Source organism: Sorex araneus, chromosome 9 (assembly GCF_027595985.1).
Source record: "Sorex araneus isolate mSorAra2 chromosome 9, mSorAra2.pri, whole genome shotgun sequence".
In the NCBI taxonomy this organism is placed as follows: Eukaryota; Metazoa; Chordata; class Mammalia; order Eulipotyphla; family Soricidae; genus Sorex; species Sorex araneus.
Window position 1 is genome coordinate 68,403,558 of NC_073310.1, and position 21,188 is coordinate 68,424,745.

At 60.4% G+C, this 21,188-nt stretch overlaps 1 protein-coding gene across 1 annotated transcript; it reads left to right on the plus strand.

Moving 5' to 3' along the window:
* ASB13 (ankyrin repeat and SOCS box containing 13) lies at window positions 1-9,370 on the plus strand. The gene is made up of 6 exons (XM_004605453.2): window positions 1-480; window positions 5,190-5,377; window positions 6,220-6,370; window positions 6,501-6,635; window positions 7,649-7,840; window positions 8,840-9,370. The coding sequence occupies exons 1-6, from the start codon at window positions 438-440 to the stop codon at window positions 8,965-8,967; spliced, it is 837 nt and encodes a 278-aa protein (XP_004605510.2). The 5' UTR covers window positions 1-437; the 3' UTR covers window positions 8,968-9,370.
* Window positions 9,371-21,188: the final 11,818 nt, after the last annotated feature.

Below are 21,188 nucleotides of genomic sequence, written 5' to 3' on the forward strand. Positions count from 1 at the left end.
GGCCTGGGTTTCCTTCTGTTTTCCACATAAACCCGGGCTCTCTGAACTGGTGGTTGTTCTGCAGGGGGGCACGTTCGGCAGGGCTCAGGCTTAACTCCTGGCTCTGCGCACGCGGTTCCCGCTGGCGGTGCTCCAGGACCCTCGGGGACCGCGCGGGGTTTGCACCCGGCCCGGCTGGGTGCAAACTGGCGCCCTGCCTGCTCTGCTCTCCTGCTCTGTGTGGCTTGGGGAGCGGGTCGTCGGGAAGCCGGGCCGGGTGTGGGCCGGGGGGCGCCGAGGATGGAGGCGAGCGGCCTCCCCTGGCCCGCGCGCTCTGCAGCCGGACGCGCCGGGCACGGGCGGCTCCGCGCGCGAACTACAAGTCCCCGCGGCCCCTTCGCGGGCGCCGCCCCGAGCCCGGCCCGCCCGCAGGTGCCCGCGCTGCCTGGCCGGCCGGCATGGAGCCCCGCGCGGCCGACGGCTGCTTCCTGGGCGACGTGGGTAGGTGCCGGCGGGCCTCAGGGGTCTAGGGGGTCCCTGGGCGGGCGGTCCGGAAAGGCCGCACGGGAGACTCTGGCCGGCGCCCGCAGGAAGAGGGTGGGCGCAGAGGACAGTGTTGGAGGGACGGGGGCTTGGGGGACTCGCAGAGGGACAGTGTTGGGACGCGCGGAGGGGCTGTTTGGGGGGAGGCGCGGAGGGACAGTGTTGGGACGCGCGGAGGGGCTGTTTGGGGGGACGCGCGGAGGGACAGTGTTGGGGGACGCGCGGAGGGACAGTGTTGGAGGGACAGTGTTGGGGGGGACGCGGAGGGACAGTGTTGGAGGGACAGTGTTGGGGACGCGCGGAGGGACAGTGTTGGAGGGACAGTGTTGGGGACGCGCGGAGGGACAGTGTTTGCGGGGAGCAGAAGCCCCTGCGTGTCACCGCGGGGACACAGGCATGGGGCTGGATGCACTTGCAAAGGCTGGAGAAAGGAGAAAACACCCACAACAGCCAGCTCGGGTGATGCCGGCGCAGGCGAGCGGCGAGGGTGAGTCCGGCCGAGCCGGGAGGGTTTTCAGAGGACAGAGGACAGCGCGGCACCCGCGAAAGTGCGCACTGAGCGTCCCTGTTAACCGGACACCAGCCAGCCCCAGACTTTGCCCTGCCGGTGTGACCTGTGTGGGGGTCACCTCGGTGAGCAGCTGGCAGCTGATCCCCGGGCCCAGTTAGACACACTGGGAGGTCGGGGTTTTTCAAAGCAGCAGCCCTGTCCCCAGCAGCCTGGCAGGAGGGTGGGGGTCCTGCGGCCAGTGCACCTGGGGAGTGTTTTCTGCAGAGAGAAAGTAGATTTGCTGGCAGGAGTTGCTGAGTGATTTTTTTTTTTTCCTGAAAAGGGAGACCAAAGAGGGCTGGGAATCCTGAGTTCTGAGTCCCCTTAATAGGTCCTCGTCAGTGACTGTCCTTCACGTGTTAGGAAACACGTCTGGAGAGCATGGGTTGTGAGTGGAGGGGGCTTCTGAGATGGCTTCCACTCATAACCCCTTTCTTGCCTGAGAATTTGTTTTGTGATTGTACATGTGGAACAGGTATGCATGCAGATGCTTACTGATAATAAATCACAAATTTATTTCAAGAGTTTTTTTTCGCCCCCACAACCCCCACATGGGGCTGTGGTCCAGCTTAAGAAGCAAGGCTGTAGGAGATGGAGAGGCAGCACAGTGGGTAGGGCTCTTGCCTGGTACATGGCTGGTTGGGGTTTGATCCCTGGCACCCTGTAGGGTCCCCAAGCCTCGCTAGGAGTGCTCCCTGAGCACAAGACCAGGAGTAAGCCCTGAGCACTGCTGCATGTGGCCCCCAAACAAAAATATACTCCAGTAACAAAAAAGTGTATTTTCTGGGCTGCAGCAATATGCCAGGGTCTGGAGTTGGTGCTACATGCGGAAAAAATTAGGTTGGGTTTCTCAACAATGCATGGACCCTCCAAGGGCCCAGAAATGACCCCCAAACACTGAGCACTGCCAGGGGATGACCCAAAAACAAGATAGGAAAATGCACACACACACACACACACACACATCTCCCTAATTCTGTCCCCATTGATATTTTCATCCCAACACTAATGAATGATCTGAACATGCAGCACACAGCTGGGCCCACAGAAATCCAGGCCTGCCTGGGAACACTGTGACCCCAAACCTGCCATGTGTAGTAGACTCCAAGCAAACAAGCAAGCGATTCAGTCAACTCTCCACAGAGCTCAGGATGACAGCGTACACACAGCGTCTGCAGAAAGTCACATCCTCAAGGGAACCTGGTGTTCATAACTTAGCACCCATGGTGCAGACCCCCACGGAGCCCAGGGGAGTCAGCTCTCAGACACCACCCAAGGGTGGTTTTGAGGTGACTCAGGGCGGGAGTGCAGGCGTTGCCTGTGGGAGTCTGGGCATTGGCTCCCTTCTCCTACTCCTGAGCAAGGCTCGGAGGGCTCCTGAGCACTGTGCCAGGAACATCTCCATGGGCCATGAGATGGTGCTCGATACCCTGAGCCCTAGGGTCATTGCTGGGAGTTTGTGCAAAGGCAGGACGTGGATGGGCAGACCGGCCGCTGCTGAGTGCCGGCCCCATGTTCCTCCCTAGCCAGGGATTTAAATATCTCCTGAATGCTGCCTTAAAGTCGAGGGATCAATTTCTTGGTAGAGGTTTTAGGGTTCTCTAAGTATAGTATCATATCATCTGCGAATAGTGAGAGCTTGATTTCTTCCTTTCCTACCTGAATGCCCTTAATGTCTTTTTCTTGCCTAATCTCTCTGGACTTAGTTACTAAAATACTAAATTACAGAAACCCAAAACTGAGAGGCCACTAAGTGTGGTCACTCGACCTCATACCTCTTCATCCTCAGCAATGGAAAACAAATTATCTAATGCTTCCTTTTCAGCAGGTCTGACTTTAGGGGAGAGACTCTCCAAACAAGAATAGTGAGTTTTGTTGAAATATTGTATGCAATCAAAGTGAAAGTAAAGTGAAATTTATTAGTTACACAGGCGGGGGGGGGCTTAGGGTGGGGGGGCTAGGGGCGTGGGGGGGTTTGGGGTGTGAGGGGGCGGGGTGGAGCTATACTGGGATTCTTGGTGGTGGAGTATGAGCACTGGTGAAGGGTTGGGTATTCAAGCATTGTATAACTGAGATTTAAACCTGAAAACTTTGTAAATTTGTAACTTTCCACAATAAAAAATAAGTAAAAAAAAAAAAAAAAGTCGAGGGATCAGCAGGAGCAGGTTGGAAGCTGGCGTGTTGCAATGCGCTGATTGTAGGCAGCAGCTATTTTAAGGGATAGAATTTCTAGATGTGATGAGAAAATTTAACTTTGCATCCCTCTTCCTGGCCGGCTTGGTGCAGATGGGGCTGAAGACGGCTTTTTGCGCTCTGAGCTGGGCCTCGCCCCTTCGCCTGAACCTGGCTGGAAACAGCCTCTTGTTCCGAGAGAGGGGTGCCGCTCAGCACAGGCGCTCCCCAGCACATGCGGGCAGGCTGGGTCATTCTGACGGGCACGCGCTTCCGTTTTCCTCGGGTGGGCAGCCCTTCCTGTGCCCTGTGCAGCCCCTGCTCTGTGGCATGCTGTGACCTCAGGATTGCACACAAGCTCCTGGGACTTGTACCTGACACAGGGAGGGAAGAAGGCCGAGAAGGATCTTAAAGCCAGCAGAAGGAACGCTGAGTGAGGGTTTCTCCTTGACAGAGCAAAGCTTTTCTTCTGTGTGTGTGTGTGTGTGTGTGTGTGTGTGTGTGTGTGTGTGTGCATGCGCACGCTTCTAGGGGTGGGATGTTTGCTCCTTTTGGATTCGCTGTTACAATTCGAGGTCATGATAAACACCCCAGAAGCACCTAGTGTGCCAGGTCTCCCCATAGCGAAGCCAGCCACTGTGGTTAAGTGCTTTGGGGGAGGGAAGGGGTGACAGAAAAAGTCTTAGGGAGGGAGGGAGGGGTGCCAGGAGACCAATTAGCAGGGCAGGGATCTGGGGACAGTCCCCCCAGGGGGCAGTAACAGAAGCAGAGGGCTTGGGTTTCTGGGTTTCCGAGGAGGCCCCTCTCCCCAGGGACTTGCCCAGGCTGAGGTGCCCCTCACAGCTGGGAACCCTTCTGTGCCCACAGCTGCTGGCTGCACGCCCTTCCACCTGAAGGCCGTGACCCTCTGCTGACCCACCTTTTGCACGAGGCAGGGGGTCCTACTGCTGGCGGACACCGGGTGGCTTTTGCAGGGGTGGGGTAACCCTTGGTGGTGGCAACCAGCTCCCAATTGCCTTCACCTGCACGGCCCATCTTTTGTTAAACATGATTTCTAATATTTACTAGTGGTTAAAAAAAAAACAAAAACCTAAACTGTACGTCTTATCCCTTTGTAAGCGTGCAAGTTTGCGCTCGTTAGAGCACTTTGTTGATCTCCAGAATGTTCTAATCTGGCAACACTGAAGTGTTTCCACTAAATGAGTCCTGGTTTTTCTCCCCCAGCCCTGCAGGCCGCCATTCCATCTCCAGCTCTGAAGTTGGTGCTTTGGACCCCTCCTCTTAGAGCACCTGTGTTAGGGCCTTCATCTTAGGCCCCACGTCAGAGCACACGGCAGAGCCCAACTTATGTCCCCATATTAGTGCCCTTCTGTTAGAGCCGCTAACGCCCTTGTCAGTGCCCTTACATTAGGACCCACATTCCAGCCTTGATTAGAGGATTTGCCTTTTTTGTCCTTGCTTACCTGGGTGGTGTTACTTGTGATTCTTCAAGGCATATGGATGCCTGTAGCACCCCCTAGAGACCAAGTGAGGAGTCGGGATGAGGCGGCTGATGGCAGAAGAGTGGGCCCCATGCCCCACCATCACAGTGAATGCTCTCCCGCAGTTCTGTGCATTGAGCCCAGGGCCCATGCAAACATGGCCACTTCCTGCTGTGCCCTGGCCCCCTGCGGCCCCAGACGGCACCTCCCTTTCTGGATAGATGCCTCCTGGGGGCTCCTGCTTGCTCTGTGCTCCCAGGGTCAGGAACCATTGCTCAAGCATCGAAACAGACCTTTCAATGGATCAGATACATTCTTTACTTAATTTTATTCATATATTTTAGGGAACCCACAGTGCCGTCAAAGGCTGGATCCTGGGTTTGGGAGCATCCGAGTGTCATGCTCTGCGCGCCCCTGCAGGTTTCAGGGCTGTGGGCCCCGCACTCAGCCCGCTTTGCTTTCAGGGTTCTGGGTGGAGCGGACGCCCGTGCATGAAGCCGCGCAGCGGGGCGAGGCGGTGAGGCTGCAGCAGCTGATCGAGAGTGGGGCCTGTGTGAACCAGGTGACCGTGGACTCCATCACACCCCTGCACGCCGCCAGCCTGCAGGGCCAGGCCCAATGTGTGCAGCTGCTGCTGGCGGCCGGCGCCTGGGTGAGTGACACAGGTGGATTCTAGTGGAGGAGGGAAGAGGGAAGGAGAGGGGGTGCAGCCGGGGCCGGGGGTGACCCAGGCAGCAGGGTGGTCTTTGTCCTGGTGTTGCTGGGGGTCTGGGAGAAGCAGCAGGGGAGGGTCCCCATCATGGGGGACAAAGGGGGGTCCTCATCTGGGGGCGGGCAGCAGGGGGAGGGTCCCCATCATGGGGGACAAAGGGGGGTCCTCATCTGGGGGCGGGCAGCAGAGGAGGGTCCCTGCTCTGAACGGCAGAAGGCTGGGCCAGGGGTGAGTGCAGAGCTGGGTGCCTGGCGGGAATGCTGGCTGCCCCCTCAGGGCCAGAGGAGTGAAGGCGGGAAGGAGTGCTCCCACAGGCTCTGTCTGCAGTGCTGCTGGGGGAGGGCCAGCGGCAGTGACAGGTGGCACATCTGTGGCTTTCCCAGGGGGTGGCTTGTGCTGGCAGGGCTGCCCAGCCCCTGCGGGATGGCCCTGAGGCTCTGCCTCCAGGTGAGGTGCCAGGAGTGGGGCAGCCAAGGGCGCTGCCGGGCGTGCTCGGCTGGCCAGGGGCCGGACACTGGGGACAGAGCGGTCTGCACCTGTGTGCGAGGGCCTGGCGCCCCCTTCCCGAGGTCGCTCCTCGAGAGATGGTGCTGATGCTGCAGGCACCTGAGCTGGGCTTCAGAGCCGGGGCTACGTGTTCCCCGCGTGTTCTCGAACCCCCTGTGCCAAGCAAGGCCAGAGGGGAGTCCCCAGACCCTCTTCCGAGGCTCTCCCATCCCCCGGCCCCACGTGCTGCACGTGCCCCAACCCCAGGGCCGCCCTGAGCCCACCTCTGCCGCTAGGTGGACGCGCGGAACATTGACGGCAGCACCCCGCTGTGTGACGCCTGTGCCTCGGGCAGCCTGGAGTGCGTGAAGCTCCTTCTGGCCTACGGGGCCAAGGTCAACCCCCCGCTGTACACGGCATCCCCTCTGCACGAGGCCTGCATGAGCGGTGAGCGGGGCGCGCGGGGGCAGCTGGGCTCTCCCCATAGCTCAGGGGGCCCCGAGGGGCCTTAGCCCAGCAGCGGCGGCCGAGCCCCGGGCTGCCTGCTCAGCCCCAGCTCCCCGGCGCTTTCTCCCAGGAAGCTCTGAGTGCGTGAGGCTCCTCATCGACGTTGGGGCCAACCTGGAGGCACACGACTGTCACTTCGGGACCCCCCTGCACGTTGCCTGTGCCCGGGAGCACCTGGACTGCGCCAAGGTGCTGCTCAATGCAGGTGCGTCCTGTCAGCTCCTGCCATCCGAAAGGCAGCAGTGCAGGGTCAGCTGTTCCTCCCTGCGGTCTCGGTGCAGGGGTGTGTGTGTGTGTGTGTGTGTGTGTGTACCTGCAGTCTCCATGCAGGTGTGTGTGTATGTGTGTACCTGCAGGTTTGTGTGTGTGTGTACGTGCAGTCTCCATGCAGGGGTGTGTGTTTGTGTGTGTGTGCCCATAGTCTCCATGTAGGTGTGTATGGATGTGTGTGTGCACCTGCAGTCTCCGTGCAGGGGTGTGTGTGTGTGTATATCTGCTGTCTTCATGCAGGTATGTATGTGTGTGTGTACCTGCAGTCTCTGTGCAGGGGTGTGTGTGTGTGTGTGTGCCTGTAGTTTCCATGTAGGTGTGCATGTGTGTGTACCTGCAGTCTCCATGCAGGGGTGTGTGTGTGTGTGTGTGTGTGTACATACAGTCTCTGTGCAGGTTTGTGTGTGTGTATATACCAGCAGTCTTTGTGTAGGTGTGTGTGTGTGTACCTGCAGTCTCCATGCAGGCGTGTATGTGTGTGTGTGTGTGTGTGTATCTGCAGTCTCCATGCAGGTGTGTATGTGTGTGTGCACCTGCAGTCTCTGTGCAGGTGTGTGTGTATGTGTGTGTGTGTAACTGCAGTCTTCATGAAGGGTTGTGTGTGTGTGTAACTGCAATCTTCATGAAGGGTTGTGTGTGTGTGTATACCTGCAGTCTCTGTGCAGGTGTGTGTGTGTGTGTGTGAGTACCTGCAGTGTCCATGCAGGTGTGTGTGTGTGTGTGTGTGTGTGAGTACCTGCAGTGTCCATGCAGGTGTGTGTTTGTGTGTGTGTGTGTGTGAGTACCTGCAGTCTCGTGCAGGTGTGTGTCTGTCTGTGTGTGTGTGTGCTCGTACCCAAGTCTCTGTGCAGTGTGTTCCTGAGTTTGCAGGGGTGGTGGGCTGTGGCTGTCTCCTTGCTTGCTGGCTCGGGCTGTTCGGTGACGCCTGCTCTGGCCCTAATCCCACAGGCGCCAATGTGAACGCAGCCAAGCTGCATGAGACGGCCCTCCACCACGCGGCCAAGGTGAAGAACGTGGACCTCATCGAGATGCTCATCGAGTTCGGAGGTGACATCTACGCACGGGACAACCGGGGCAAGAAGCCATCGGATTACACGTGGGGCAGCAGCGCACCTGCCAAGTGCTTCGAGTTCTATGAAAGTGAGGCTCGTGGGGGCGTGCGGGGGCTCTTGCGAAGGGCCCAGGGGATGGTTACTAGGAAACTCTGTCCTTACAGCCTGCCACGCCTCGTTAGGGGCAGCTGAATGGTCCCAGCCATGCCCACGGGGGCCTGTGACCCTATTTCAGCCCCCCTGAGAACCTCCCAAGTGACCAGGTGCAGGACATCTGGCCACTGACATGGGTTCTTAGGGTTCAGTTTTCTATGTTTGGTTTTTTTTTTCTTTTTGGGTCACACCTGGCAATGCATTCAGGAATCACCCCTGGTGGTGCTCAGGGGACCATATGGGATGCTGGGAATGGAACCAGGGTCGGCTGCGTGCAAGGCAAACTCCCTACCCACTGTGCTATCGCTACAGCCCCTCTGTGTTTTTTTTTTTTTTTGTGTGTGTGTATGTATGTGTTTGTGGGGGGCCACACCCAGTGGTGCTCCAGGCTTACTCCTGACTCTGTGCTCAGGGATAACTCCTGGCAGCACTCCGGGAACCATGTGGGGTGTTGTGGATTGAACCGCAGCCCGCTGTGTCTCAAGGCAAGCACCCGTCCCCTGTACGGTGTCTCCAGTGCTCATTTTTTTTCAGTGCCAGCATCAGTCCCTGGTCTTCTGCTTGCGAGGCATGTCCTCTGCCACCGAGCCATCCCCGTGTCTGTCCCTCTTGGAAGAGTGTGTGTGTTTGTGTGAGGTATATGTCTGTGTTTATGTGAAAGTGTATGTGTGTGTTGCTCTGTGGGAGGGTGTATGTATGGTTCTGTGTGTTTGTGTGGGTGTATTTGTGTGTGTCTATATGCTTGTGTATGAGTGTATGTGTGTGTCTGTAAAAGTGTGTGTTTGTGTCTGTATGTGTGTGTTTTTTTGTGTGGGTGTATGTGTGTATGTTTTTGTGTATATGTGTGTGTGTGTGTGTGTGTGTGTGTGTGTGTGTGTGTGTGTGGCATCTACACCCTCCTGCCCCTGACTGTGCTTCTTGTGTCCTTTTGCAGAGACGCCTCTGACACTGTCGCAGCTGTGCCGGGTGAGCCTGCGGCGGGCCGCCGGGGTTCGGGGCCTGGAGAAAATTGCCAAACTGGACATCCCTCCCCGGCTCATCGATTACCTGTCCTACTGCTGACCCCGGCCCAGGGAGCTCTGAAGCACCCACTTCCCGCCCCTCCCGCTTCCGGCTCATCTCTGCAGACCCCCGAGCCCAGGTCCAGGGTGTGGGCAGGACCCGCCCTGGCAGCTGCGCTGTGCTGGGCTCTGGCTGCCTCTGCCTCTGCCCCTGCCCTGCCGTCAGGTCCTCCGGGAAGACCCTGTGCAGCTGGGGAGGCCGGGCGGGTGGGGGCCAGACTGCCCAGCACTTTCCCAGGCCTGGGGTCTGCCCTCACCTGCGGCCCTGCCCTTTACGGCTCCTCCCCATGACAGGGCTCGGGTCCTTGAAAAGCTTGTGCGGGGGCTGAAGCACTTTGAGGGGGTCCCTGGGCTGCCCCCCGGATTCCGTGAACCAGTCTCAAATAAAGGGAGACACAAAAGGCCATGGGCCCCCAGCTCTGACTCCCGTGGGTTCTGCACCCCTAGCTCTGACTCCCGTGGGTTCCTCGCCCCTGGCTCTGTCTCCCGTGGGTTCCGCGCCCCTAGCTCTGACTCCCGTGGGTTCTGCGCCCCTGGCTCTGACTCCCGTGGGTTCCGCGCCCCTGGCTCTGTCTCCCTCGGGTTCCTTGCCCCTAGCTCTGACTCCCACGGGTTCCTTGCCCCCAGCTCTGACTCCCGTGGGTTCCGCGCCCCTGACTCTGACTCCCGTGGGTTCCTCGCCCCTGACTCTGACTCCCATGGGTTCCGCGCCCCTGGCTCTGACTCCTGTGGGTTCCACGCCCCCGGCTCTGTCTCCCGAGGGTTCCGTGCCCCTGTCTCTGTCTCCCATGGTCTTGCCCACCCCTATCTCCTGCGGGTTTTGCTCTGGCTCTTTGCACTGTGGCCAATCTCTGTCCACCGCTGACTCTGAGGGGCTCTGAGCTGGGGGTGCGGTGGCCATGCCTGTGGCCATCCTGCAGATACTCTGGACAGTATCCAAACCTCACCCCCGGCAGGGCTGTCCCACAGCCATCAAAGCTGCCTAGGTTCTGTGTCCACTGGAAGTGTGCAGCCGGGGCCCGAGGGAGAGTGCAGTGGGGAGGGTGCTGACCTCAGTGGCTGGCACTGCACGGGGCCCCCAGAGCCCGCCGGGAGTCTCCCTGAGCAGCAAGCAGACAGCAGCACCCCAGTCTCGGTGGCTTTGGGCCCTGCGTTTGGAAGAGCCCCAGACTAGGGGGAGGTGGGGACGGGGTCTGCAGTCCCAGGGTCTGCCTGGCTCCAGGACACGCCCACAGGAGGGGGTGCCTCTGCAGTGTGGGGCACCGCATCCCCCCAGGAGGAGCCGGGCAGTATTTGGGTTCAGGGCTCACTGCCCAGCAGGACAAAGAGTGAGGCTTGTGGCAGTGTTCAGGGCCCCTGGGAAGAGACGTGGCCAAGGGTGGGAGGTGGACAGCAGAGTGTCCAGGGTGGCGGGGCAAGTCCTCGGATCTGGGGAGAGGAGTGTTTATGGGTCTGCAGAATCAGCCCAGTGCCCTCTGCCCTTGGACATTCCTGATCTTCAAGCAGCAGTGACACCACAGGGCATGGGACAGTGAGGCTGCAAACTGCCCTGCCACAGGCCCCAGGCTGGACAGGGCTGGCAGGGCCACCAGAGCGGCAGTTGTTCCCAAGCCTTCCGGGACCCCTGGAGGCAGGACCCCCATACACCTGTCCCCATACATCAGGGCAGCAGCTGGGCCCTCTGTGGCTTCTTTGACCCGGGCACACACGGGGCCCTCCTTCTCTGAGTGGACACTGGCCTCTCTCCGGCCTGGTCCTGCTGTGAGCCAGTGGGAATGTGTCTGAGCCAGCCCACGTCTGGCTCATGGGCTGAGGTGGCTGTTGGGGCTGGCGGCCGGTAGGGTCAGAGCCCTCCCTGTGAGGTACAGCCCCAGGACAGACCCCTTTCCTCTGGACTGTCCTCTGTTCCACATGGGGGCGCCAGAGAGCAAAGGTGTCTGTGGGTCTCAGGCCCCCCTCGGCGGGTTCGGGCATCAGCAGCCCCCGTCCAGCCCCTTCTCAGGAAAGCAGGACTTTGATGTTTGGGACCCCACCTTGCGATGTTCAGGGGTCACTCCTTGCAGTGTCCGTATGGGAGGCTGGGGACTGAACCCTGCTCACCTGTGCAAGCAAGCACCTGCTCCTGTACTATCAGTCCATGGGGTCAAGGTTGGGGCCAGGTTGGGGTCAGGTTGAGGTCAAGGTTGCGGGTGCAAAGTGTACAGAAGTCACCTAGAGGAACAAAGCTCATGCCCAGGCCTGCACCTCAGTGTCTGGCCACATGGGGGCACCAACGCCCCAGCTGTGGACCCCACTTCTCCCTGCCCTGGTCAGCAGTGGCCCCTGTGGCCGGGCTTATCTCCACGCTCTCCCCACGCTGCCCAGATGCTGCTGTCGGGTCCGGACGTGCTGAGGCAGGAGCTGGCTGCTGTGGCCTCTGGGGACAGACCCTGGTGGGCGCACACCTGCCTTCCTGGGGTCACAGGGACTGAGGTGGCTGCAGGAGGCTGGGCCCCAATGTAGTTAAGGGATCCCACACCGGGAACTAGAGCCAACACCTCCCGCTGCTGAGGCTGGAGACTCTGGGTCATGGGGTGTGGAGAGGGCGGGAACCCTGGGCCCCCACAGGCTGCAGCAGCCCCCTAATCAGGGGTGCAGACACCACACCCGCCCAGGCAGAGGCAAGTCCCCGAGCCTGTACTGACCCTCAGACTCTGCCCTGTGGGGTCCTCAGTGTCGGGGGTCCCCTAAGACACTGCCTGTGGGGTCCTTAGTGTCAGGGGGTCCCCTCAGACTCCACCCTGTGGGGTTCTCAGTGCCGGGTCCCCTCAGACTCCACCCTGTGGGGTTCTCAGTGCCGGGGTTCCCCTCAGACTCCACCCTGTGGGGTTCTCAGTGCCGGGGTTCCCCTCAGACTCCACCCTGTGGGGTCCTCAGTGCCGGGGTTCCCCTCAGACTCCACCCTGTGGGGTTCTCAGTGCCGGGGTCCCCTCAGACTCCACCCTGTGGGGTCCTCAGTGCCGGGGTCCCCTCAGACTCCACCCTGTGGGGTTCTCAGTGCTGGGGTTCCCCTCAGACTTCACCCTGTGGGGTCCTCAGTGTCGGGGTTCCCCTCAGACTCCACCCTGTGGGGTTCTCATTGTCGGGGTTCACCTCAGACTCCCGCCCTGTGGGGTTCTCAGTGCCGGAGTCCCCTCAGACTCCACCCTGTGGGGTTCTCAGTGCCGGGGTCCCCTCAGACTCCGCCCTGTGGGGTTCTCAGTGCCGGGGTCCCCTCAGACTCTGCCCTGTGGGGTCCTAGTGCTGAGGGGTCTGTCTGCTGTTGAATCTGAGCTATTCCCCACAGAATCTCTCCCCCAGCTCAGCCCTCAGCTGCAGCCTGAGCTGCAGAGGCTCTTGGGGGCCTCAGAGGATTGAGCCCCAGCTGTGCCGTGGTGCCATCACAGGCCCGGCACCCCGCCCCTGATGGGGTGCTGCAGTGCGCTGACCAGGCCCTGGGTCCCCCTGGTCCTCCCACCCAGTTCCTGCTCTGAACCCCACTGTGCTTCGGGGGTATGGGATAGGGTGCAGGCCATGATCTTTGACCTGCCACCTATGGGCGCCCCAGGTCTCCGGACAGGATGGCCGCCTCCTGTCTCTCCCTGCCCAACTCCTGCCTGGCCAGCCGACCTCCCGTCAGGCCCCGCAGACCCCAGCCTGCTGTGGCTCTGCTCCCTGTCCCCACTGGGCCGTCTGTCCCCTGCCGGCCCTGGGGAGTGTCTGCTGTGACTGACCCCCCAGCCTCCGGCTTCAGGGCTCCCGTCCAGGGCGGCCCCCACAGCCTGGACAGCTCTGCCTTCATCAAGGGGAGATCCTGGGCCCACCAGTGAGGGGAGGCCCGGGCTCTGCGGCTGTGCGGGGGAGGGGCTGCTGGGGGCTGCTATGAGGGGAGGCTGCGGAGGGGGAGGTGTCCTGTGGGGCTGCTGTGGGGGGCAGCCTGTCCTGGCAGCACCGTGTGGTATGTGCAGACACTTGGGGAGAAGCTGCTTCCAAGACATGACTGTGGTTTGCTTTCCGAGGGGCCCTGCAGACGTGACCTCATCTCTCCCCGCCGCGGGCTGGGGTCTCTGCCCAGGGCCAGGCTGTGGAGACCCAGCCAGCTCGCTGCTGACAGCAGGGGCCAGCCATAGGGTGCACACGGGGCCGGAGGAGGAAACTGAGGCGTGTCTGCCCGCCCCTACCCTGCAGCTCTCCCCCGTCCCTGCCCCCCGGGCTGTGGACACAGGCCAGTGCGCCTGGGCCATGGCTCCTCCGTCTGGGCCGCGGGCCTCCCTGGGCGGCGAGTGCAGAAATAACTTGTGTTTATGTGTCTCGGGCCCTTCCGAACAGTCCTGGAGCAGGTTTCCAGTGCCTTGGAATGTGGCTCGGGCTGGCAGGGCTGGGCCGGCCAGCCAGTACCACCCCCACCCCAACCTGACATTTCTGTGGCCAAACCCCTGCCCCCGCCCCTCCCGACACGGTGGGGGGACAGACGAAGCCGGCTTCCCAGAAAGGACGTCAGAGGTTAAACCAGATCAATTCTGTGCTGGATGGTGTGTGTCAACGCACCCCCTCCACACACACGCTTTCTCATGTTCTCACTCTCGCACACACGCTCCGACACACACTCGGACTCACACATACACTCCCCCACTCCCCCCCCCACACACACACACGCTTCCCACACTTCCACCCCCCTCACACAGAGCAGCCTCAGGGGTTGCCAGGATGTTTCTGGAAGCTCAGAGCACACGAATGAGCACAGACCTGAGCCTCTGAGGAATGCGGGGACCCAGCGCTGACATCACCCGCCTGCTGTGGGGAGGAGCCCCTGACCCCAGCCGTGGGCCGGTTATTTTGAGCCCGGGCAGGTCCCTTCCCACCAGTGCCCAGCGCCTGCAGGCCGGAGGCTTGCTCAAGGCTGCGGGCTGGCCGCCAAGGGCCGGGCACTCACCCTGCTCTGTCTAGCACAGCGTCCACACGGCTAAGCCCCCTTTGCAAAGGACCCCCACCACACACGCCCAGTGCCAGGAGTGACGGCCCAGACGCTTCAAACAGCCAGGCGTCACCGGATATCCAGTGCCCAGCTTTCCCGGAACACACCTGAGAGCCAGTGATGGGAACAGGGCCAATTTCAGCGCCTTGTCCCTCCCTCTCTCTCTCCCTCTCCCTCCCTCTCTCTCCCTCTCTCTCCCTCTCTCTCCCTCCCTCTCTCCCTCTCTCTCCCTCTCCCTCCCTCTTTCTCCCTCTCTCTCCCTCTCCCTCCCTCTCTCTCTTCCTCTCTCCCTCTCTCTCCCTCTCTCTCTCCCTCCCTCTCTCTCTCTCTCTCTCTCTCTCTCTCTCTTTCTCTCTCTCGTTTCTTTGGATTTTTCTCAAAGGAGCTTGACCCTTGGGGGTGCTGGCTCCCCGCAAGACCCTCTGCTCTGGGGCTGTGCCACAGGGCTAGGGTTCCACAGGGCACATGGGCTGGAGACAGGTGTCTGGATGTGCCCACAATGAGCTCGGTTTAGTCAAGGCCCAGCGTCTTCATTTCCTCCAACAACCTTAAGGCCTCGTCCCCACCCCTTTGCGCGGTGGCTCACACAGCCTGGGCACGGCCGGGGGTCCCCTACCCAAGCTTTTGCCATACTCTTGGTCTTGAGTAGCAGAGAGCTTTGTGGAGGCCTGTTGGGTGCCGCTGTCCCTGATGACCAATGGACCGGTGTCCCCATGCCATCTTAAGTCGGGGGTTGCTGCCTCCCTACCTGCCTCCCGCAGGGCATTGATTGTGGACTCAGACCCCCAGACCATGTCCTCTCCTCAGCCCTGTTCTGTGCTCGCTGCCCTTAACTTCCCTGCTGACCTGCTGCTTTCTCTAAGACTCGGAGACAGACAGACCCACAGAGACCATCAGAGATAGCTAGAGAGAGGGCTTCTGTGTGCTTGGGAGAGAGAGCGGGGAGAGAGGAGGTGGGAGGGGGGAGGAGAGAGGAGAAAGGGGGAGAGAGGGGGGAGAGAGGAGGGGGGGAGGAGAGAGGAGAGAGGAGAAAGGGGGAGAGAGGGGGGAGAGAGAGGGGGAAAGAGGAAGAGAGGGAGGGAGAGAGAGGGAGAGAGCGAGTTCCTCTTCTTTTACCCCTTTCCCCCTCTCTCCCTCCCTCTCTCCCTCCTCCTCCCCCCTGGTCTGTCCAGGGAAGCCCCAGGCTGAGCTTTGGGCTGAGCCCAGGGAACGGTGGTGGTGGCGGGGGTTGGGGGTTGGGGTGTGCAGTGCCCGCCGCACCCTCTGTCCTGTTCCCGCGTGTGTACCCATGAGCCTGGTGCCCTCCTGTGCCACAGCAGAAACGGCAGAGGGCGGGCGGGCGCGCAGGGCTGGGACAGAGCCTGACCCACAGCCTGCAGCACGGGCCAGAGGCCGGCTGGGCGGAACTGGGCTGGGCTGGGCCCAGGTGACTCAGAGTGAGTCAGGTGCCTGTGGAGGTGGAGGGAGTCACGTCTCTCGAGCCCGAACAGCAGGGCACCTCCGGTCAGTGCATGGACACGGGGCAGTGGACACCGCTCGGGTGGCCACACCATCTAGTGCCAGTCCCAAGGGTGCGAGGTGGTGCGGAACCCCAGGGCAGTGTGACCCGGGAGGGTCCTGGTGTCTAGAGCATCCCCGTGGCTTCGGGTGCGAGTCCCAGGCAGCCTACACAGTTTAGGCACCTGGGCAAGGTGTCAGAGGCTCCGACGGCCAGATGGAAGAGAGGCTGAAACCCTCAGAAGGGGAAACTGAGACTGCATGTGTGTGCGTCAGAGTGTGTGTGCGTCAGAGTGTGTGTGTGGCTGTGTGTGTGTGCGTGTCTGCGCGTGTGTGTTTATGTGTGCACATGTGTGTCTGTGTGAGTGTGTGTGCATTGGTGCATGTGTATGTGGCTATGCATGGCATGTGTGTGAGTGTGAGCATGCATGCATGTGTGTGCATGCGTGTGAGCATGTGTGTATGAGCATGCGTGTGTGTGAGCATAAATGTGTGTGGGCATGTATGTGAGTGTGTGCATGTGTATGTGCATGTGTGTGAGTATAAATGTGTATGTGAGTGTGTGTGAGTTGGGTGGGCTGCACGGGAAGGTGGGCCAGGCCCCTGGAGGGGGTGGGAAGGGCTGAGCAGTGAGACTTCTCGGGTCTGGGCACCGGCATGAGCTGACAGGTTGGACCCTGGAACCTCTGATTAGTCTCACGGGGGTGGCCGAGGGCAGGGGCCGGTGCTCCCACTTACAGTGCGTGGGGGTGCGGCCCCAGATGGGGGCACCCCCTGACGGTGCTCAACACTTGCCCCTGGCTCTGTGCTCAGGCCTCACTCCTGGCAGGGCTGGGATGGTGCGGGCCCTCGCCAGGGCCTGGCCCTAGATGAAACAGGCCAGTTGCTCCTTCCTTGTTAACATCATAGCATACCCTTGAGCTGGTCTGCCCCGCCCCTGCCCCCGCCCCAGTCCTGCCAAGTCCCCCCACACCCACCCCCTCTCTGGGCTCCCTTCCTCCCCCACCTCAGCAGCCCCCTGGCAGGCTGACTTCAAACCCAGCTTCAAATAGACGCGCTAAGCCCAGTGCGGACACCCAGTCTCCGGGCCTGCTCCCCACTTCTCCTCAGGCCAGCTGTCCCTCAGAGCTATTTCAGGCCGCTCTGAATGGGCCAGTGGCTCCGGGCCACCCCGAGGCCCCCCGGCTCACCTGCTCCTGGAGTTGGGCAGGAGGGCCCTGGGGTGGGCAGGTGACGGCCAGGGTCAGCGCTGTGGCTGCAGGACTGGAAGGATGTCCAGGCCATGTGGGCACTGTCCTGAGGCCTGCAGCAGGGCCTTGGGTGCCTCAGGGCAGAAACGCTACTGCAGGCCCCCTTGTTCCCAGATGCTCTGGAGGTAGCTGGATCCCCAGAGTGTGCTGGAGATAGGCGCTCACCCAGAGAGATGGGGGTCCCACAGACAGGGCCCTACAGAAGCGGGTCCCACAGATGGGGTCCTACAGAAGGGGGTCCCACAGACAGAGTTCCCACAGACGGGCTGGGAGCTCAACCGTCCCCCAGGTGAAGGACACGGGCTGACCACGGCCTGACTGTGTCGCCCAGGCCCAGGGCTGCCTTCATTGCCTACGGCTCCATTCTGAGAAACCAGCTCTGCCTTCTGGAGGGTTCCAGGCTCACTGCTGTGCTCCAGAGTGGCGGGGCGTCTGGCCTATCTGGGGGGTCTGTGGAGGGGTCTCTGGGCTCTGGCCCCTGTGAGAGCCAGAGTGCATGAGCCTGCCCTGGGAGCAGTCTGGGGGCCAGGTGCTCCCCAAACCTCCTGAACCCCAAGTGTTGGCCACGAGAGAGGTTGGGGACCGAGGCAGGCCACAAGCAGGTCCCAGGGCCCCGGGGTCAGGAGCTGCCTCTGTGCTGTGGTCTCTCCTGCCCCATAGCAGGCCTGGCTGGGGCCCAAGCACTACAAGGAGACCCAGCTGTTCCCCTGGCCCCCTGCCCTCCTTCTGTGGCAGGTCGCAGGGAGAGGAAGCCCCCACCATTGCGAGGCTGCCCTGTGTGGAGCAGGGGGTCTTCGGGCCAGAGAGCGGCTGTTTGCAGCCTCACATGCCAACCAGGTGCATCACGGGCTTCCCCAACGGTGGGCAGCACTGGACGCAGCCGTCCACTGCCCTTCTGCAGGCTCTGCCACAGCCGCTGTCTCTGGAGCTGGCCGCACACACAGCCCCAGGCTCTGGCCTTAGTCCCACCCCGAGACCCCCGGGGGGCCTGCAGCTAGACACGGGACCTGGCAGTCGGGGCCGTCCGTGAGCCCGGTCAGTGGGTCTCTCGGGCCTCCAAGGAGCAGAGTCCCTACATCCCCAGTTGTGTCTTTCCAGGTGAGGGTGCTCGGGGGTCCCGGAACCCCACGGTGACTCTTGCTCGGCTCAGCCTGTAGTGTTGCCGGACCCCCGCTGTGTGGTGCCGGAAATGAACCCAGGCCTGTTGTTATCCGAGGTCCTAGCTCCCCGATGTCTGCAGACAATGGCAGGCTTGGTCCCCTGGGAGCTGGCAGACCCCCCCCTCCTGAACACCGGCCATCACCTTCTCTAAACTTCGGCCAGGAACTGGTTCACACGGAGACGCCCAGGTGGGCCAGAGTGATGGTCACTCTAGGCCCAGGGCTCCCGCAGGGACATGCCACACTACTCTTCCTCTGGGGGCTTCTTGCTGGGGGACCGGGCGAAATGGGGCAGGTCCTGAAACCATAGCCGCCTTCCCGAGTGCTCAGAACCGGCCTGGCCTTCTAGGGCCGCCATTGCCGTGGCAACTGGGGCTGAACCACTGACACAATGGACTTCAGAGGCCACCAGAGGCCACTGGGCCCTCGTCCTGTCCAGGAGCCTTTGTCCTCTGTGTCAGCCCAGGTCCCTGCCATGGGCCTGCCGCCTCGGGAAACTTCTCTCTTCATCTTTCCTCTCCTGCTTCTCTCTGCCCCCCGCAGGAGAGTCTCAGCATCAGCAGAAGATGCGGAACCTCAGCTGAGCACCAAGGATGGCAGGGGTGGGGGCTGCTCCCTGCTGCTGCCTTCCCCACCTGGGGCACCTCCAGCTCCTGGGGTTCAGGCCTCACAGCCCGGCCTCCGGGTGGGTATGAGCGTCCTGCCCGGGTACCCGGGGTTTGGGCAGTGCCAAGCTCAGAACCAGCCCCTGGAGCTCCCTCAGGCCCACAGACAAGAGGAAGTAGCAGGGAGACTGGGTTCAGTGGATGTGTAGGTTTTTCTAAAAGCAACAATTTTTTTTGAATCACTATGAGACACAGTTACAAAGTTGCTCCTGATTGGGTTTCAGTCATACAATGTTCCAACATTCGTCACTTCACCAGTGGATATTTCCCACCACCAGTATCCTTGGTTTCCCTCCCCCACTGACCACAGCCTTCCTGTATGGCAGACACCTATCTCTCTCTCTCTCTCTCTCTCTCTCTCTCTCCCTCTATCTCTCTCTCTCCCTCTCTCTTTCTCTCTCTCCCTCTCTCTCTCCCTTCCTCCCTCTCCCTCTTTCCCTCTCTCCTTCCCTCTCCCTCTCTCTCCCTCCCTCTCTCTCCCACCCTCCTTTTCTCTCTCCCCCCCCCCCCTCCCCCACCCTCTTCCTTTTAGGCACTGTAGTTTGCAATACTGTTACTGAAAGGTTATCATGCATATGACCTTACCTCCTTACAGTACCCAGTTCTTGTCCAGAGTGACTATTTCCAACTCTCATTGTTATCATGGTCCCTCCTCTGTCCCAACTGCCCCCTCCCCCTTGGTGGCTGGCTTCCTCCCATGGACCCGTCCTCCTGGCCCTTATTTCTTCTGTCTTTGGGTATTATTCACATGTTATGGTTTTACAATTTTTTTTGTTTTTGTTTTTGGGTCACACCCAGCGATGCACAGGGGTCACTCCTGGCTCATGCTCTCAGGAATTACCCCTGGCGGTGCTCGGGGGACCATATGGGATGCTGGGATTCGAACTTGGGGGGATTCGAACTTGGGTCGGCCGCGTGCAAGGCAAACGCCCTACCCGCTGTGCTATTGCTCCAGCCCCCATGGTTTTACAACTTTTTTATATCCCACAAATGAGTGCGATCATCCTCTGTCTGTCCCTCTCCCTCGGGCTCACTTCACTCAGCTTGATGCTGTCCAGGTCCATCCATGTGTCAGCAAGTTTCATGGCTTCATTTTTCCAGTAGCTGCACAGTGTTCCATGGTGTAGGTGTGACCTGTCTGGACAGTGCCTCACTGGACGGTACCCTCAGCCGCTTCCTTGATCCTTGAGTGTGGCCCTGAGAACTGAACTGGTTTTGTGCATACAAGACATGCATGGTACCACAGAGCTAATTCCAACCCTGGCTGCTGTTCTATGCTTACATGCATGTATGCATACATGTACCTATACATGTGTATGTTCACATGTATTTACGTGTGTGTTACATAGGCATTCATGTACACATGCATGCATTCATACATCATACACACAAGCATACACTTACTATATATATACCCACATATATGTACATACATGTGCATTTGTGTATGCATATGCATTTGTGCATGTATACAAGATGCATTCATGTATCTCTAGTGTAGCAGGTATTTATTGTTTGCAGTGGTCTCCTGTGTGGTGCTTAGGGGGCCCAGGGCCCCTCCAGCATTCTTGGTGCACTGGGCGGGGTTCACTGGGCACAGTCTGAGGATGGGGGTCGGGGGCCTCCAGGGCTGCACGTGGCTCTCACTTGGCACGAGGCATTTGTTCTTTTATTTTTTTAAATTTATTTTTAAATAATTTTTTGACTTTTTGGGTCACACTCAGCTATGCTCAGAGGTTACTCCTGGCTCTGCACTCAGGAATTACTCCTGGTACTCGGGGGACCATATGGGACGCTGGGAATCGAACCTGGGTTGGCGGAGTGCAAGGCAAACACTCTACTCTCTGTACTATTGCTCAGCCCCTGGCATTTGTTCTTTTAAACAGAAGCCAGGGGGGTGGAGCGATAGGACATTGGGGAGGGCACTTGCCTTGCATTCGGCCGACCTGGGCTGGATCCCCGAGCACCACCAGGAGTGACTCCTCAGTGCAGAGCCAGGAAAAACCCCTGAGCATCGCTGGGTGTGACCCAAAGCAAAACAAAACAAAATAAGAAGGAACTGAGCTGTGGGCTTCAGCATTCTCCTGGAAACTCAGAGACCAGGAGTGTGGGTGTGAGAGGCTGCAGGGCTGACATGTGGGCAGGGGCTGGAAGGTGCCACGACACATGTGACTGTGACATAGGAGTGGACTCAGGCTTAACACGGACCTTCTTGCTGTGGAGAGCTAGTCCCTCAGGAAGGCGCCAGGCGGGTCTTCCGGACCGATGGTTCCACAGCAGCAGCCCCAGGCCGAGCTCTGCCTCTGCCCGACTGGGGAGGTGGGACAGGCCCCACGTGGGCTGCTCTCTGGGGGGAGGATTCTCTGCTCAGCGCAGGCCCAGGTGCTGGACGTCATCACATGCGAACCGTCTGTTCATCGATGCCAACCTCGCCGGACAAGCCACAGGCCAGGAGTAAAACCGGCAGACGCACATCCGGCCGAGAGAGCGGGAGCGACGCCAGTGACGGCCGACACAGTGAGGCCTGAGCGAACGGTCGGAAGCCATGCAGTGCACAGGGAGGCGTGCTCAGCGTCAGGGTCACTGTGCAGCGCTAGGAGAGGGCCCTGTGGACCCCGTGTCCACCACACTGACGGTCTGTGCGATTGGGCAGGCGT